This window comes from Micromys minutus (assembly GCF_963924665.1).
Source record: "Micromys minutus genome assembly, chromosome: 3".
NCBI classification, from domain to species: Eukaryota; Metazoa; Chordata; class Mammalia; order Rodentia; family Muridae; genus Micromys; species Micromys minutus.
In genome coordinates, this window is record NC_137972.1 from 15,388,701 (window position 1) to 15,407,509 (window position 18,809).

Here is an 18,809-nt window from a genome sequence, read left to right on the forward strand (position 1 = left end):
GATTTATTGTCCATCTGTATTTAGATCATTTATCTTGTTGGTTGAATTAGTTGATTGTAGGAACTAAATTCATTTTATAACTATTAAAGTTTTTGGTTAATCCAGTATAAAATACATAGTTGGCAACATTTTCCTCTTCTGAATTATGAAAATTGTTTTACTTGACAGGCTGAAGTTGTTTAATTTCATGTTAACTCATTTACTATATTTGGAATTATTTCATAGGCTATTGGTGTCTCTTAAAAGACAACTTTGTGCCTCTCCTTAAGTGATTTATCTATTTTACTCTAGATGTTTGAAAGTGTTAAGGGTTTTGACCAGTTAGTTACCTTGTGGCTAATGAGTTTTATGCATCTGGATTTCACTACTCCTATCATTATTATGTACCATACTGTGGGTTTATTGCTTGTGCTTTTGTCTTCTCTAATGGTCTCTACATCTCTTTTTGTCAGTACTATGTTATCTTTGATAATGGGTTTCCATATTATAACCTTATGCCATGTGTTCAGATATGTTTGCACTGCTTCCTGTTAATGGTTGTCCAGAATATTTTGTGCTTCCATGTGAATTTTAAAATTGGTCTTTTACTGCTCTTGAGAATTGAACTTGGGTTATGAAGAGAGCTGTATCATATCTGTAACTTGCTTTAGACAATATAACTGTTTTCACAATGTTCTTCTACTTATCCCTGAGCATGACAGACATTTTAATTTTCTGGTGTTGTCTTCAATTACTGTCTTATAGTCTTTTTATATTAGTGACTAATTTATTTCTAAGTATTTTATTTTTCCTGGAATTATTTCATATAAATGGAATTAATTTTTGCCACCATTTTGTGGCTTTACACCAGTCCTTAGGTTTATGTGTGCTGATTTTTCTATCTGTTTATATGTTAAAAAATATATAAGATCTAAATGTTTCTTGGTAGAGGATATAATTTTGTTTTGTTTTTTGTTTTGTTTTACAATAATTGCAAATGCAATTAATTTATCTTCATTTTTTTATTTGAAGTTCTTTCTCTTGAATTATTGTGCTAGATAAAAACACTGTTAAATCTTTTCTTTTTTAAATAGATAAATATTTGTTTTGCCTATAATTCCTTAAAAACTTGTACCAGGAAGTTATGAAGAAATTTGTCAAATACCTTCTCATATATACCAAGACAATGTCATCTGTGCCTCAAGGCTTGGTCATGTATTGAATTGGATTTTTAATTGGATTTATTGGGTCAAATCTATATTTTTAGCCTAAACTAACTTTGTCATGGTAGAAAATCTTCATTTTATGTTTGAATATATAAATACATGAGTGTATGTGTGTTTGTGTGTGTGGGTGTGTTTAAGTATTTGTATGTTTGTGACAGGCTTTCATACTGCCTGGCTGCCTTCAAATTCATTGTGTCATGATGACCAACTTTTAGCATCAGAACCCCTGGCTTCAATTACAGATAAAATGTTCTTCAGTAACGTTTGCACATATTTTACGGAGAAATTTTGCATTTATGTTTATTTGAAAAAAAAGTTTTACTTTTCTGTCATGATCGACTCTTATCATGTTTTGGCTTCAGGGAAATTAAGTCCTTTCTCCTTCATTTGTGGAATGGTTTGTGAGTTATTGGTATACGTTACCATTTTACACTTTGGTAGAACTCAAGTGATTTAATCAGACCCATTGATTTACTAGTGGTAGATTGTAAAACTGCTCTAATAATTTTGTTTGATATGATTCTGTTTATTTTTATAACTTAGTTATTTAATTATTTAAAATCATATGTTTCTAGGATTTTATTTTCTTCTATTGATCAATCTTTCTCAACCAAAGAATTGTCACCATTTTCAGTTTATATCACTCTTTAACAGCAGTCTCATATCAGATATTCTGCATATACGATCTTTATATTAGCAAAGACCAGCCAAATTACAGTTATAAGATAGCAATAAAATATTTTTAATGTTGGGTATCACCACAAAATTCAGAAGTTTATTAAATTGTATGCATCATTATGAAGGAGAAAATCCACTGTATAGATTTCTTTTTCATTTTTGAGGTATAAGTTTTGGATACATGCCTGTGGATTCAAATAGAATCTATTGTAAATTCATTCTTGTTGATTTGATTTTATTTTATAGTTTTTGTTATTGTAGAGATTTTCTACCTTGAGATAAGAGTGTGCCATTTTATGGACAGTCAATCTTGGTGTAGAGTGCTGTTGGTGCAACTCTAAGTGAGTACTTAGCATACATAAAGCTCTGGGTTCAGATTCAGGAGTAAAAATTCTTGATTTAGAAAATCCCCAAACACAATCAGAAGGCCGGCTAGCTCAAGTGACACAGCCTATATAAAGCAGTGCCAATTTTGCTTTCAGAGCTATACATTATGATTGTGCTGAGGTTGCTGAAATTGAAGATTTACTCAGAGATGTTTATCAACTCAGAAGCAACTTTCACTGCATCAAGGTGAGGTCTGCCCAGTGAATATACTTAGAGAGCAAGCATCAGCCTGAGTATTAAAAATTTATGCTTATCTATGTTTACCTTGCATTTCATCCTGTTTTGACAGGATTCAGATATGTTGACACAATATGACAAGAATTTGACACAAAATTTCCTGTAATTTCAAGAATGTTATAACAATAATTCTTACTTTGTGGAGGCTACAGTGATTATGTATTACAAAGTCCTAGGACTTTCTTTAGAGCCCTGTGACCCTAGACAATATAAATATTTTTTTAAGATATTTAAATATTGCCTATAGTAAGACATCTTATTCCACAGATAAGGAGCAACAGGAAAGTTGGCTAGCTGCCCAATTGATATATTTCAATAATATAGAAAAGTATGGACCAAATAAACAAATATATTAGATATATTTTGTGTTCGACAGAAGCCAAAACTTTTGAGTGAGAGGAACTGACATTGAGAAACCACCACTGCATTTGGTGGACTACAAATTTCCATTGGTCAAATATTTAATTTATGCAAGACTTCTTGCCTGGTAGTTCTATAGAAAATAATTATAAATCTCCTCTGAGTACTGTCATCTGCCAAGATACGATGGATCTTTATGTACTTCAGACTAATAAATCTTATAATTCTTGTAACATAATTTTAATGTGTTTATCAAAAGAACACAAAGACAGCAATTAGTGAAATTTACTATCTTCAGTTATTCTCATTTTCAGTGAAAAAGACTGTCCTGACCCAGAAATGGCATTTCAAGAAGACATCAAATGAATTTTCACATAGAGTAAAAGGAAACGTTGTCAGGGCCTCAGGACAAGCTCCTCAGGGCAATGTGTAGAAAGACTTTACTTAGTGCTGCCCCTTGTCTAAAAACTTAGGAAATTCTGCCATAGGCATTTGTTTTATACAGTTTTATACAGTTGACCCCCATGCTTGCATTATTCCTCTCAAATCAGAGGACATGAGCCAGAAAAAAAATTATAAAAACATCATAAAATTATGTTAAATACCCAGAAAGGCCATGACTTATAGCCTTGGTCACTAATCCGATGTGATATGGAATGATGTAGAACTATAAGAAGTAGGAGGAGCTTAGAAGAAGGAAGTTATGTCATAATAGGCATGCCTTTGAAGGGCATATTAGGTGCACAGGTGTTTCCTCTCTCTTCATTTGTTGGCTTCATGGAAGGCGCAGTTTTGCTCCACTCTTTTGCTGTTCTGCCATAACACATAATGGAGCCAAGAGATCAAGAGCTGAAAGCTCAGAAATAGTGAACAAAATTTTCTACCTAAAAGGTAAATTAATTCAAATGTTTTACTCTACTGACAGAGAACTAACAAGGACAGTTTCATCTCTGTGCTGTTCAATTTTTGTTTTCAATTTTGTGTTTTCCTTAAGCATTTTGCATTCTGGCCTGTAATTGACAAATTATAAATTATTTCAACTGGTAGAATTTGCATAGTGTGTTTTTAGGGGCCTATAAAGAGAGTAAAGTTAGTCTTCCACAGTAAAATTATCTAGGATTCCCTGCCATAAATGATAATTAAAATATTTTTTCTGCTTTATGGTAACATGTAATATTTTATTTTCTTTAGTTTCATAACTCTTTAAATATGATGGTTTTTATCACATATTTTACCTGTCACTTGCCGAAACTGTCTATCATATATCTGTCTTGATGCCAAAGTGATGTTTGCAGAGAATATGTTAGCAATAGGCAAGAAAATTAGATAAAAGTGTTCAGGTCTTTGGCACTAATAAATGCATTAACATATTATCAGGAATAGTTAAGACTGAGGAAATTTCTTTGTGTTCAGAGGAACTCATTACCCTTAAACACAGCTCCAAGGACTGGAAAACATCTCATCTCTATATGTGGAGAAATAGTTAAAAGATTGATAAATTTTTCCACTTAATACTGTGCAGTGCTAAGTTAAAACTCTTTATTGGACACTGTCAAAGAACCATGAAAGAAGTTGTACATTGGGGAAATAGACCTGTATTCCCAGTTAATTGTAAGGCTGACTTGAGAGAATTACAAGTTCACATGTACAAGGCTTACCTGGACTACAGAGTGACCTTTAGGCAAGACTGAGCAATGCTTGATATTTTCTTAAAAAGATAGAGTAAGAAAGATACCTAGAGGTATACCTTTTTAGAATAATTACACGAGGAAGACTCTAGATTTAATTATTACTTTTGCAGTAAAAAATAAAATACATGGTAATTGTTATGTTACTAAACATGATCTATACACATGATTATTGAATCAGTGAATTTTTTTATTGAAACAAAATGAAAAAGAAATGATTTTCATAAATTTGTGTTGCATGTTTGTGTGTATATGTAGTTTATTGCCCACATGAATTTATATGAATTAAAATGAACAGTACAACTTCTGTGACATGAACAATGCAGCAGTGTTTCTGAAAGATTTTTTAGAGCAGTTGAGTATTATGTACAAAGAATTTTGACCAATGTTTACATAGAATTATATTATATTTGTATACATATAGCATTTTATTGATTTAACAAAAATATTCATAAATCATTACTGAGGATCTGCTGCATATATAATTTTTTAACATTGATAAGAACTTATATTGTATTACCAAAATTTGTACATTGGAGAAAAGTAAAAATAATCCTAATAAATGTATCTTTTTGTAGGTTAATAAACAAGAATTCATCATTTATTCAGTTCTAGAAAACTGGATTTGAGTTACTGGATGAAGAAGAGGTGATCTCTTGGAAGTAAAAAGACAAAATTTTCATGGAGAAATTGTGAAATAATTTTGGGTATATTTGATGTTTCCTAATCAGCAATGTGTAAGTGGTACTTTAAAGGATGAATACATTGAATTTTCATGACAAGCTCGTAGAATATTTTTAAACAAAGCAGAGACATCACACATTGAAACATGTTTACACAGACAATAAACAACAGCCATTTGTTTACACTTGTAATCACCATTTCTGTGGAAATAGTAACAGGAATCTTAGGAAATGGATTCATAGCAGTAGTGAACATCATGGTCTGGGTCAAGAGAAGAAGGGTTTCTACAGTTGACCAGATTCTCACTGCTTTGGCTCTGACTAGACTCGGTTATGTTTGGTCTATGATCATTTGTATATTGTTATTAATACTGTGCCCACATTTGCCTATGACATCAGAACTGCTTACTGCAATGGGTATTATCTGTATAATGAACAGCCATTTCAGCATCTGGCTTGCTACATGCCTTGGGGTCTTTTATTTTTTCAAAATAGCCAATTTTTCTAACTCTACTTTTCTGTACCTAAAGTGGAGAGTTAAAAAGGTGATTTTAATAATAATACTGCTGTCACTGATTTTCTTGGCTTTAAATATTTTATCTTTAAGAATGTATGATCATTTTTCAATTGATGTTTCTGAAGGAAATATGTCTTACAGTTTGAGGGATGCAACAGAATTTCATAAGATTTTCTTATTCACAAATTCATCCAAGGTTTTCTTTCTCACCAACTCATCCCATGTTTTCTTACCCATCAGCTCAATGTTCATGCTCATACCCTTCACTGTTTCCCTGGTAGCATTTCTCTTGCTCATCTTCTCACTCTGGAAGCATCACAAGAGGATGCAAATCAATGCCAACCAATGTAGAGATGCCAGCACCTTGGCCCACATGAAAGCCTTGCAAACTGGGTTCTCCTTCCTGCTGCTGTATACAATATACTTACTTTCCATTACCATAGCAATTTTGAACCTTGGATCAATGAACAATATAGTAATACTTTTATTTGACCATATTTCTGAAGCAATTTTTCTTATAAGCCACTCAATTGTGTTGATTCTGGGAAACAGAAAGCTGAGAAAAGCCACTTTTTTAGTGCTGCCTTGTCTGAAGTACCAGTTCAAAGACTTGGAAACTACTGGTTCCTATTAGATTCTGGAGTAGAGTTTACAAAACCTTGAGGATGATCAGTACACTGAAAATGTGATCTTTTGTTTGAAAAAGAAAAAGTGGTGCTTTAAAGCTGGAAGAAGTAATACATAGGATGGTAGGATGTGAATAAATAAAACTAGCAGTATGTAAGTGATTTCACAGATGAAATGGTAATGGGGAGCTTTCATTCAATGAAGAGGGAGAAAAATACTGGAGGATGATGAGGAGTTAGATATGGCAAATAACAATAAGATTAGAATCATGCTATTATGGGAAAATCTCTAATTCTTTTAATTAGATATTATGAATGAGCTTTTATTATATGGCCTGATGCTATTCCCTTCGAAAGTCAATGATTATGTGACAAAAACTCCAATATCAACCAGAACAGGTCTTTTCAGTTGTGATTCAGGACTCCCCATGATACTTCTGAAACAAACAGCCTATTTCTATTGCCATTGGTAAATACCTAGAGGTGAAATAATTTCCCATTTCTGCTGATACTAGGTACTTTAGAAATAGGGACTGTAGAGTTTGAAGTGACCTGTCTGCTATCTTCCTTACGACTCGTCCTTATGTTATCAGAGTTCACTGTGCAAGATTGCAAAATAGAAAGGGAAGTAGTAATCCTATCCAAATATGACACTTTTGAATCCCCTCAATAATGAGGGACCACTATTGCATAATAGCCCTATCAATTCAGTAGTGCGCACATATCATGGTGGTAACAAATTTTCAAGTAATTGGACATAAGAGGCTTTGAACAAGTAGAATGCCATGCCTGATACTGGAAGCTATGCTAACTACTCACAAACACACTGAGTAAAATTAAGGTTACTTGATGAAAATTTACAGAACTGAATTGCTATATCAGCATAATACCTGGCAACAATATGTGAACATTATCCAGGATACTCAAAAATAAACCTAAGCTTAATTTGTCATCATTAAAAATTATTTTCAATACTAATGAGAATGAATGCAGAAAATCACAACCAAACATATGCATAGTTGTGAAAGCCAGTTCTAATGAGTATATTTATAAAACAATCAAACAATCAACACCTATGACCCAGGGAAGAATATGAAAGGAGAGAAAGCTTACAATAGTCAGAGGGTCAAGGATTTTGCTTTGAGGTCATGGCTTTTAGTAACAGGGAAGATATACTATATACTCATAGACTCATGAACATAGCCACCCAAGTATCAGCTGAACAAGGAGGACACACATATGTCAACATGGACAATCAAAAGACTACAAAGCATCAAATGTGCAGAATAATCAAAAGACCTGCGTAAAAATGGGAAGAAGAGAAGTAGTCTTTCCTAAAGAGAAAACAGCAATCAGCTTTCTAGTACTGATTGATCAATTCTGAATAAAACAAACAAGTAGTATATGGGCATCCATATAATATATGGATATGAATAATATATGCATATATACACACATATATAATGTGGATGTATATCATACAGAAATATGAATAGTACACTTATGTATCTATAAAAACATACATGCTTGTAATAGCAACCAATGAATAAAGGCTGCAAATTTAAAGTGAGTGGGTAAGGGTGTTTGCTAGACTTAGAAGGAATAAAGGAAATAGAGAAAATTTATAATTAAACTACAATCTAAAAACCAAAATAAACCTACCAGAGTAATTTAAAACATATTGTGAATAAACACTCAAGCTGAATCTGTAATATACAATATTAGTTTTATGGAAAAAAATGAGTTGAAACTTTCAGTGTGCAAAAATGTAACATAAAGAATAATACATTTTTTTCTTAAAACTTTATTTAAAGAAAAGAGATAGCCTACTTGATCATGCTGAATGATCCTTTTGTTAGGTTCTTGGATTCGATTTTCAAGGATTTTTTTGAATATTTTTGCATCAATGCTAATAAGAGAGTTCTGTTTCCTTGTAGGGTCTTTGTGTGGTTTAAGAAACAGGGTTATTGTGGCCTCGAAAGAAGAGTTAGGTAGTATTTCATCTGAATCTATTTTGTGGAATAGTTTGGAGAGTATTGCTATTAGGTCATGAATAAATGTCTGATAGAATTCTGCACTGAATCCATCTGGACCTGGGCTTTTTTTCGGTTGGGAGGCTTTTTATGACTGCTTCTATTTATTTAGATTTTATGGGATTATTGAGATGGTTTACCTAGTCTTGGTATAACTTTGGTATCTGGTATCTTTTTAGGAATACATTTATTTCCTCCAGATTTCCCAACTTTGTTGAGTATAGGCTTTTATAGTAGGATCTGATAATTTCATGAATTTCCTCTGTTTCTGTTGTTATGTCTCCACTTTCCTGTCTGAGTTTGTTAATTTGGACAATCTCTCTTTGCCTTCTAGTTAATCTGGCTAAGGGTTTATCAATCTTGTTAATATTCTGAAAGAACCAGATTTTGGTTTTGCTGATTGTTTAAATGGTTCTTTTTGTTTCGATCTGGTCAACTTATGCTCTGAGTTTACTTATTTCTTGTTGTCTACTCATCTTGTAGGAATAATTCCTGGGATGCAGGGATGGTTTAATATACAGTAATATATCAACATAATCCATCATATAAAAAAAAAACTCAAAGAAAAAAATTACATGGTCATCTCACTAGCTGCTGAGAAAGTATTTGACAAAATTCAATACCCCTTCATGTTAAAAGTCTTGGAAAAAACAGGAATTCGAGGCCCATAACTAAACATAATAAAAACAATATGCAGCAAACCAATAGCCGATCTCAAACTTAACAGTAAGGAACTTGAACAGATTCCACTAAAATTGGTGTCTAGACAATGCTGCCCATTCTCCCCCTACCTATTCAACATAGTACTGGAAGTCCTGACTGGAACAATTAGATATCAAATAGAATTCAAAAGGGATACATATTGGAAAGAAAGAAGAAAAAAACATCACTGTTTGCAGATGACAAGAGAGTATACATAAGTGACCCCAAAAATTCCAACAGAGAAATTCTACAGCTGATAAACAGGTTCAGCAAAATGGCTGGATATAAAATTAACTCAAAAAAATCAGTTGCCTTCCACTACTCAAAGGACAAATATGGGTAGAAAAAAATTAGGGAAGAGATACCCTTCACAATAGTCACAAACGATATGAAATACTTTGGTGTGACTCTAACTAAGCAAGAGAAAGACCTGAAAGAAAAGAACTTCAAATCCCTAAAGAAGGAACTCAAGGAAGACCTCAGAATATGAAAAGATCTCCCATGCTCATGGATTAGAAAGATCAACATTGTAAAAATGAATATCTTATTGAAGGCTGTCTACAGATTCATTACAATAGGCATCAAAATTCAAAACCCATTCTTCATAGAGTTGGAAAGAGCAATATGCAATTTCAACTTGAATGACAAAAGACCTAGGAAACAAAATCCATCCTCAACAACAAGAAAACATCTGCAGGAATCACCATCTCTGACCTCAACGTATTTTACAAGGCAATTGTGCTAAAAACTGGATGGTACTGGTACAGAGATAGGCACTTGTATCAATGGAATAGAATAGAAGATCAAGAAATGAGCCCTCACATATATGGTCACTTCATTTTTGACAAAGCAGCTCTAAACATTAAAACAAAAAACAACAGCCTCTTCAACAAATGATGTTGGTCCAACTTGCACTTAGCATGCAGAAAAATGAAAATAGACTCTTTCTTATCTCTTTGTTCAAAGATCAAGTGCAAGTGGAACAAAGATCTCCACATTAAACGAGGTACACTGAAATTATTAGAAGAGAAACTTGGAAAAACCTTAGAACAATTAGACACAGGAGAAAATATCTTGAACAGAACACCAATGGCTTGTGCTCTAAGGTCAAATATCGACAAATGGGAGTTAATGAGATTGCAAAGTTTCTGTAAGGCTAAGGAAACTGCCAAGAAAACAAAACTGCAGCCAACAGACTGAGAAAAGATCTTTACCAACTGCACATCTGATAAAGGCCTAATATCCAAGGTATACAAATAACTCAAGAAGTTAGACACCAGAGAATCAAACAACCCTATTAAAAAAAGGAACACAGAGATAAACAAAAAGTTCTTAACTGAGGAATATCAAATGGCTGAAACCTGAACATCTAGGGAAGTGCTCAACATCATTAGCCATCAAGGAAACACAAATCAAAACAACCCTGAGATTACACCTCACACCAACCAGAATGGCTAAGATCAAAAATTCAGATGACAGCAGATGCTGGCAATGATGCGGAGAAAGAGGAATACTTCTTCACTTTTGGTGGGGTTGTAAACTGGTACAACCATTCTGTAAATCAGTCTGGCGATTCCTCAGAAATTTGGACATAGTACTACCTGAAGACCCAGTTATTCCACTTCTGGGCATATACCCCAGAGAAGCTCCAACATACAATAAAGACACATGCACCACAATGTTCATAGCAGCCCTATTTATAGTAGCTACAAGCTGGAAAGAACCCAGATGTCCTTCAGTAAATGAATGGATACAAAAATTGTGGTATATGTCCACAATGGAGTACTACTCAGCTATCAGAAACAATGACTTTATGAAATTAAGAAAATGGATGCATCTAGAGAATATTATCCAGAATGAAGTAACCCAGTCACAAAAGAACAGAAATAATATGCAGCCACTGGTAATTGGATACTATCTTCAGAAAGTTCTGAACTCTCCAGAAAAAACTCACAGACTATATGAAGTTCAAGAAAAAAAAAGGCCACAAATATGAATAATCATTATCCTTAATCTTTACATTCCAAGAAAACTGACTATTTCCAGCTAACATCCTGTATTACATGTACTTTATATTCATTGTAACTATTAAGATTTTAAGGCATACTATCAAACCTTTAAAAAAATCAAGTACTGACAAAAATGTATTCATATGCTCTAATTCAAAATGTTTTTATAATCTATACATTTATCTTTGTTTTTTAAAATAAAGTTGTGCAATTAAAATATAAAATAAAGATGTGCCAATATGTCATAAATTAAAATAAAACATAGAAGAGTACATTTAACCCATTAAAAAAAACGAAAAGAGATACATGTACAAATTTAAAAGCATTTTCACAATTCTTTTAGAGGTTTGATAGCATGTATTGATATCCCACCAGTTACCATGAGTATAAAGTAAATTTAGGACAAAACATAACATGAAAATTGTTTTCCTTGTGTGTATAGATTAAACATAATGATCCTTTAATATCAAAAATTGCCACAAGGCTATATTCTTAGCTCTTGGATTATTATTGATTTAAAGTTTAGGTATACTACACTCTGAGAGGGTGCTATACACTTATTTTTTTTCCTAAGAAGTACTGATGATTTCACTATTTGGCCTTTTTTTTTTTTTTTTTTTTTTTTTTTTGAGCTTCATATGGCCTGTGAGTAGTTTCTGGGTTATTCAGAGCTTTCTGTGACTAGTATCCAATTATCTGTGACTGTATATTATGTCTGCCCTTTTGTGACTGTGTTACCCAACTTAGAATGATATTCTCTAGATGTATCCATTTACCAAGAATTTTAATAAAGTCATTGCTTCTAATAACTGAGTAGTACTCCATTGTGTAAATATATCACAATTTTCATATCTGGTCATCTATTGAAGGACATCTAGGTTTTTACCAGATTCTTGCTCTGATAAATAGGGCTGCTCTGAACATTGTGGTACATGTGTCTTTGATGTATGTTGGAGCATCTCTGGGGTATATGCCCAGAAGTGGGATAACTGTGTCTTCAGGTAGGACTATGTCCAATTTTCTGAGAAAGAGCCAGACTAATTTCCAGAGTTGTAGTACCAGTTTCCAACCCCACCAACAGGGGAGGAGTCTTCCTCTTTCTCTGCATCCTCACCAGCATCTTCTGTCATCTGAGTTTTTGATTTTAGCCATTCTGACTCCTGTGAGGTGGAATCTCAGGGGTGTTTTACTTTGCATTTCCCTGTTGACTAGAGATGCTGAGCACTTCCTTAGATGCTTCTCAGCCATTAGATATTCCTCAGTTGAAAATTTTTTGTTTAACTCTGTACCCCAATTTTAATAGGATTGCTTGATTCTCTAAAGTCTAACTTCTTGAGTTTTTTGTATATGTTGGATATTAGACCTCTATCAGATGTGGGGTTGGTAAAGATCTTTTCTCAATTTGTTGGCTGCCATATTGTTTTCTTGACAGTGTCCTTGACAGTGTATTTTGTAATCTCATTAATTCCCATTTCTCAATTCTTGGTTTTAGACCCCTAGCTTTTGGTATTCTGTTCAGGAAATTTTCACTGTGTCTATGTGTTGTAAGGTTTGCCCTACATTCTTTTGTAATAGTTGCAGTCAAAATTCCAATTCAATTTTTCATGGAGCTGGAAAGAGCAGTTTGCAAAGTTATCTGGAAAAACAAAAACACTAAAATATCGAAATCCACCCTCAATAAGAAAACATGTGAAAATTACCATCCCTGACCTCAAGCCATATTACAATGCAATTGTGTTGAAAACTACATGGTACTGGTACAGAGATTGGCAGGTTGATCCATGGAACAGAATAGAAGATCCAGAAATGAACCCTCAAACATATGGTCACTTGATTTTTGACAAAGGAGCTGAAAACCTCCAATGGAAAAAGGACAGCTTCTATAACAAATGGTGTTGGCTCAGCTGGCACTCAGCATGCAGAAGAATGAAAATAGACTCTTACTAATCCCCTTGTACAATGTTCAAGTGTAAGTGGATCAAAGATATCCACATAAACCCAAGTAATACATTTTTATTAAGATATTATCTGATAAGTATGTGATTCTAATATTTTGTATTTTGGCTTTTTTCCATAACTATAATTTAAATATTAGTATTTTGAATAAGAACCTTTAGCTTATAGAGTTGGGTACTGTTATATTAGGATACTCAATAAAGAATAAGATGCATGTTTATTTTCCTTGAATGAAGGGAATTTTTTTTATAATCTGTTACCTAGAAATACCTGTAGTTATAAATATAGCTAGTTATTTAGCTCTCATACTTTATCTGTGTCCACCATTATTTTTTAAAAAATGATATTGTTTCAAGTTTCTAATAGTAGCATCATCCATATACACTGAAGTAAATATAATACACATGTTTCTTCTTATTTACTCTTTATAATATATTATTAGAACTTTATGTTCATTATAGCTATTAAAGAAGAAAGGACTAACTAATGTTTGTTTTCCAAAGTTTATAAGCTCATGTATCTTCACACCTGCAGTAAAAGTGAGTGAACTGATATTATCATAGTAGTAGGAAGGATAAAATCCTTAGGTCCTTAGTGAGGATATATCAATTTATACTATGGGACATGAGCCAGACAGTAAAGAAAAAGATCTCTTGCTGTATATTTAGCCTTATTTTCCTTAGTAAATGCTTCCTGAGACTAAAAGGATTTTCATACATATGTTTGCTTGCAGTCAAAAACTAGTACAATTTTACACAATTTCTCTAGTCAGTGTTCTAACATTTATAATTTTTAGTATTTGTTAAACAATAGCACCTTATAAATGATCAGAATGGCATGCATGAGCTACATGATTCAAACATCCTGAACTACACAAAATGATGTGAGAGTGGGTTTTGTGTCAAAATATAAGTTTGTGGGTATTGATATGTGCATTTTTTGCATAAAATCAAATGATGAATGCATATTCTCAGTACTCAACTCAACTTTGGAAATGTAATGATTTTTATGATATTATTGTTCTGTGGGAAAGTTTGTAGTAAATTATTTGCTTATTTCTGATAAGCTTAGAACCTAACTGATTAAACTATTTGTAAACTCATGTGGTAATAAATTATTAGGAAGGATTCTGATTTTTGCTACCTTATAAAAATGATAGACACTTTAATGTTATTCACATAATACTCATGTTAATATATTAACATATGTATATAAGATGAAAATTTATAATAAAATAAACAATGCAAATAAATATATTATATCTTCATTTGCTTCTCAGCACAAGAGATCAAGAGTTCCTTCTTCAAAATTTGCAATATCTCTAGTCTGCTTTGTGTAATAAAAACCACATCAACATGGAGGTCAGTTCTTCCCTCTAGGAAAATACAAAACATTAATGATAGAAAGTAAGAAATCCTAATCCAGGTGTAATGGCTTGTTTTGTATTATATCTGTATGTTGTTTAAGAAAACACTCTATGGAGCTTTGTTTATTGAATATGCACAATTTGAACCATGTTTTAATGAGTCCTAGGCAATGACAATAGAAACTGAAGCATTCAAGTAAAGATAAACGGTGTCCTACAGATCACATTTACTGTCATTCTGAGTGTGGAAGTTTTAATTGGCATCTTTGGCAATGGATTCATCATAGTGGTGAACATCATGGGCTTGGTCAAGAGAAGGACACTCTTGTCAGTGGATCAGATCCTCACTGCTCTGGCCATCTCCAGAATTCTACTGCTGTGGTTAGTATTAGTGCATTGGTCCCCTATCTATGTCCTTCCCAGAACAATAGATGGGTGAAAGAATAGTGACCATAATACACAGTGTATGGACCACCTTCAATCAGTTTATTCTCTGGTTTGCTACAAGTCTCAGCATCTTTTGTTTTTTTTCAAGATAGCAAACTCTTACAGCACTATGTTCCTTTATTTAAAGGTCAGAATTAAAAAAGTAATGGCAGCGACATTGATAATGTCTTTGGTTCTCTTGGGATTAAATATTATTGTTGTTAATGCACCTGAGAACATTTTAATCATTCAATATAATGTAAATATTTTTAACAGTTTGATTTTTAATAACACACAACTTCGTATAATGTTTTCATTTGCCAACACTGTTTTTAAGTTCATACCCTTTGCTGTATCATTGGTCAATTTTCTCCTACTTGTTTTCTCCCTGTGGAAACATCAGAGGAAGATGCAACACAGTGAAGAAGGATGCAGAGGCGCAAGCACCAAGGCCCACATGAGAGCCTCGCAGAGGTTGATTGCCTCCATACTCCTCTATTCCATTTTCTTTCTGTCTCTTGTTGTCAGCGTTTGGAGTTCTCTGCTTCTGGAGAGAACTAAGATGCTTTTGACCACACAGGCTGCAAGAATTGCTTTTCCCTCAGTGCATTCATGGGTCCTGATTCTGAGCAATGCTAAGCTGAGAAAGGCTTCTCTCTGTGTACTCCTGTGGCTGAAGTACAGGGTCAAAGATAGAAACTCTTGAGTGTACAAACCTTTGATTCATTTCTGTGGATCATCTTGCATGTCTTACAGGAAAATAGAATACCAGAAATTATTTGGTTTAAAAAAATCTTGTGAATTAAATAAAGAGTATATTTTCAACCTACAAGAAAGTTGTTTTTAAGTGCTTTCAACTTACAAGATAAATGCTCTCTAAGCATTTTCCAGACACTGTACAAAATTAATAAAATAACATGTTTGTAGGATACTAAATTGCATAAGTGTAAATTACTTGAACAGCCATCAGACTGAGAGCACAAACCCAAATAGAAGAGTAGAGAAAGGCATGAAGGAGATGAAGAAGTTTGCAACTCCATTAAAAGGAAAACAATATCAACCAACCAGACCCCCAGATGTCCCAGAAACTAAGACATCAAACAAAAAATACACATGGAAAGACCCATGACTTCAGTAACATATGTAGCTGAGGATGCCATTGTCTGACATCAATAAGAGGAGAAGCCCTTGGAACAGTGAAGGATTAGTTCCCCAGTATAGGGAAATGCCAGGGTGGTGAGCTTGAAGTGGACAGGTAGGTGGATGGTGGAACATCTTCATAAAAGCAGGGGGAAGGTAATGAAAGGGAAAGAACTGGAAAAGGGGATAACATTTGAAATGTAAGTATATAAAATATCCCATAAAATGCAAAATAATGATTTTAACAAACATTAATTTTGTAACGGTTTATTCCTTTTAAATATCTCAGAATAAGTCATCTTACTATTGGATATGTGTTTATACATACTCCTTAAAGTAGAACTTAATAAGTTTATATACTGTGCTGGTAGGTTTTGTTTCTTCCTTCAATTAGTCAGAGACTTAGATCATCTTGGAAGAGAAAAAATTAATTGAGAAAATACATCTATCTAAATGGACAGTCAGCATGTCTGTGCAATGATTTATTGATTTATGATTGATGTGAGTAGACAAAACTCACTTTTGGTAGGGCCACCTCTGGGATGGTGCTTCAGTCTTGTATAATGGAGCAGTTTGAGAAATTCATGAAAGGCAAGCCAACAATCAGCATTCTTCCCTGGCCTTTTCGTCAGTTTCTGCCTCCAGATCATTGTCTTGATTGCTTACCCTGACTTCCCTTCAATGGTGAGTCACTCATGACTTAGAATAGACATTTTCCTCCCAAAGATGTAGTTTTGGTCCTAATTTTTGTCACACAAGGAGACAACAAACTAGAATCCATACTTACAATATTTTATATGTGAAAAGCTTAAATATTATGTGAGAAATGACATAAATTAGACAGATTATAGGGAAAATATGATGCTTATCATTTAAAAAATAAGATTCAGCCTGTAATCTTCAAAAACATTTTGACATCATATATCTGAATTCTACTAGGTTGGATGACAACACATTTGTCATAGGAACAGTTTAGAGTAAGTTGTAACTGACTAACTGGAAATGCATGTAGATTGTTTTATATGGTTTCATGCTGTGAATGACATAAATAAAAGGTTTACAAATGAATTTATTCTGTGGGCCCTCAGGGCTTGGTCAACAGAAGAAATGGAAACAGGCAATCTTGGAAGGCAGTATGTCGGGAGACCCTCTAGATTATACCTGAGACCTTGGACGTGAAAGACTCTAAGGGCTCAAAAGGAAGAACCTTAGAAGAAATGCTCTGCAGTGGGGAGACTGAAATTGTAGAATCCATCTCCAGGAGAACATGGCACAATGGCGTTGTCTTCCCAGTGAAAAGGTCCAGTGTCAGTCCCAAATTGGAATGCATCTCAAGCAGAGCCTCCACAGTTTCACATTATTATGGCTACTATGATGTGCTTACAGACAGGAGCCTAACAAAGTTGCCCTCTGAGAGGCCCAACAAACAGCTGGGAAAGTCAGATGCAGAAATTTACACCCAGCCCATAGACAGAAGGCAAGGAGCCTGTAGTTAAATTAGGGAAAAGCTAGAAGAAGATGAGGAGGTGGGTAACTACATAGGAAGACTAGCAGTCTCAACTAGTTGTTCTAAGGTCCCACACACACACACACACACACACACACACACACACACACACACACACACACACACACACACATTAGAGGACTGCCCAGTCTGGCCTCAGTCATAGAAGATGCACCTAAATTTCAGAAACTTGAGGTCTTTTAGAATGGGGAGGTTTGGTGTGGTAGAGGGTGGGTTTCAGTGCTCTGGGAAGGTAAAAATATCCTTAAAGATGGGGGAGAATGAAATGAGAAACCATGGAATGGCTGATTCGAAGAAGAATAAAAATTGTAAAAGATTAAGAAAGATTAAAGGTAATTTTTGAAGTGAATTTATGAAGAATTTTAAAAATAATATAGTTGCAGGAAGGGTAAGAGGAAGGAAATATTGCCTAGGTACTTTATATGGTGTAGAGAGGTTTACATCAATAGAACTCTAGAAATTGTACATTTAAAAATTATATATGCAGAAAATTTGGAATGTTATACTTTATTTATTAATGAGATTATTCATGTAGCCATTTTCGTTGGTGTTGTTACTTTAGAAGGTTCTTTCTTAGTTCTCCTTAACTAATACGTATGTTTAGTTATTTGTTTAAAAATATAAGCATTTCCTAAACACCTATTCTGCCTTTGATCTTAAGCAAAAGTTCCAAAAATAATTCCTATAATTTTGGTTCAAATATTTGGAGATATTATTTGGAGAAACAGATAACAATAAATAAATGTGGGTATTTTGGTATAAAAACAAATGCTTTAATATTTATGCAGTACATAATCTGTGTGTTTCATACTTTTCCTTCTCTCATGTCTGATAAAATGGTTTTTCATGTGAGGAAGCTAAAATTCTGAGAATGAAAAGGCTTAGCATTAAGTTGCTAGAATTCTTGCTTTTTCCTTTGCTCTGCACAGTCCCTTCTATGTACACGGTGTATTGCAGTCTATATACCTTCTTTCATATCCATGAAATGTATAGTTGTTAGATAGATAGATAGACAGATGATAGATAGATAGATAGATAGATAGATAGATAGATAGATAGATAGAGATAGATAGATGAATGGATGTGAGAGAGAGAGAGAGAGAGAGAGAGAGAGACAGAGAGAGAGAGACAGAGAGAGAGAGACAGAGAGAGACAGAGAGAGACAGAGAGAGACAGAGAGAGACAGAGAGAGAGATTTGGTATAATGTTACTTATGTATACATGCTTCTAGAAAAGAGCACTTTATATTCGGTGACATATGCAGCATT

General features: G+C 33.6%; 2 protein-coding genes across 2 annotated transcripts; both read left to right on the plus strand.

Annotated features, from left to right (window-relative positions):
* Positions 1-5,384: 5,384 nt before the first annotated feature.
* On the plus strand, positions 5,385-6,389 carry LOC308418369 (taste receptor type 2 member 123-like; the record flags this gene model as incomplete). The annotated part of the gene is made up of 1 exon (XM_080913727.1): positions 5,385-6,389. The coding sequence occupies one exon, from the start codon at positions 5,385-5,387 to the stop codon at positions 6,387-6,389; it is 1,005 nt and encodes a 334-aa protein (XP_080769853.1).
* Positions 6,390-13,595: 7,206 nt separating this feature from the next.
* Positions 13,596-15,579, plus strand: LOC308418370 (taste receptor type 2 member 116-like; the record flags this gene model as incomplete). Its single annotated transcript, XM_080913728.1, is given in 4 exon segments — positions 13,596-13,620; positions 14,645-14,877; positions 14,879-14,968; positions 14,971-15,579. Coding segments are annotated over 4 exon segments (957 nt in total).
* Positions 15,580-18,809: the final 3,230 nt, after the last annotated feature.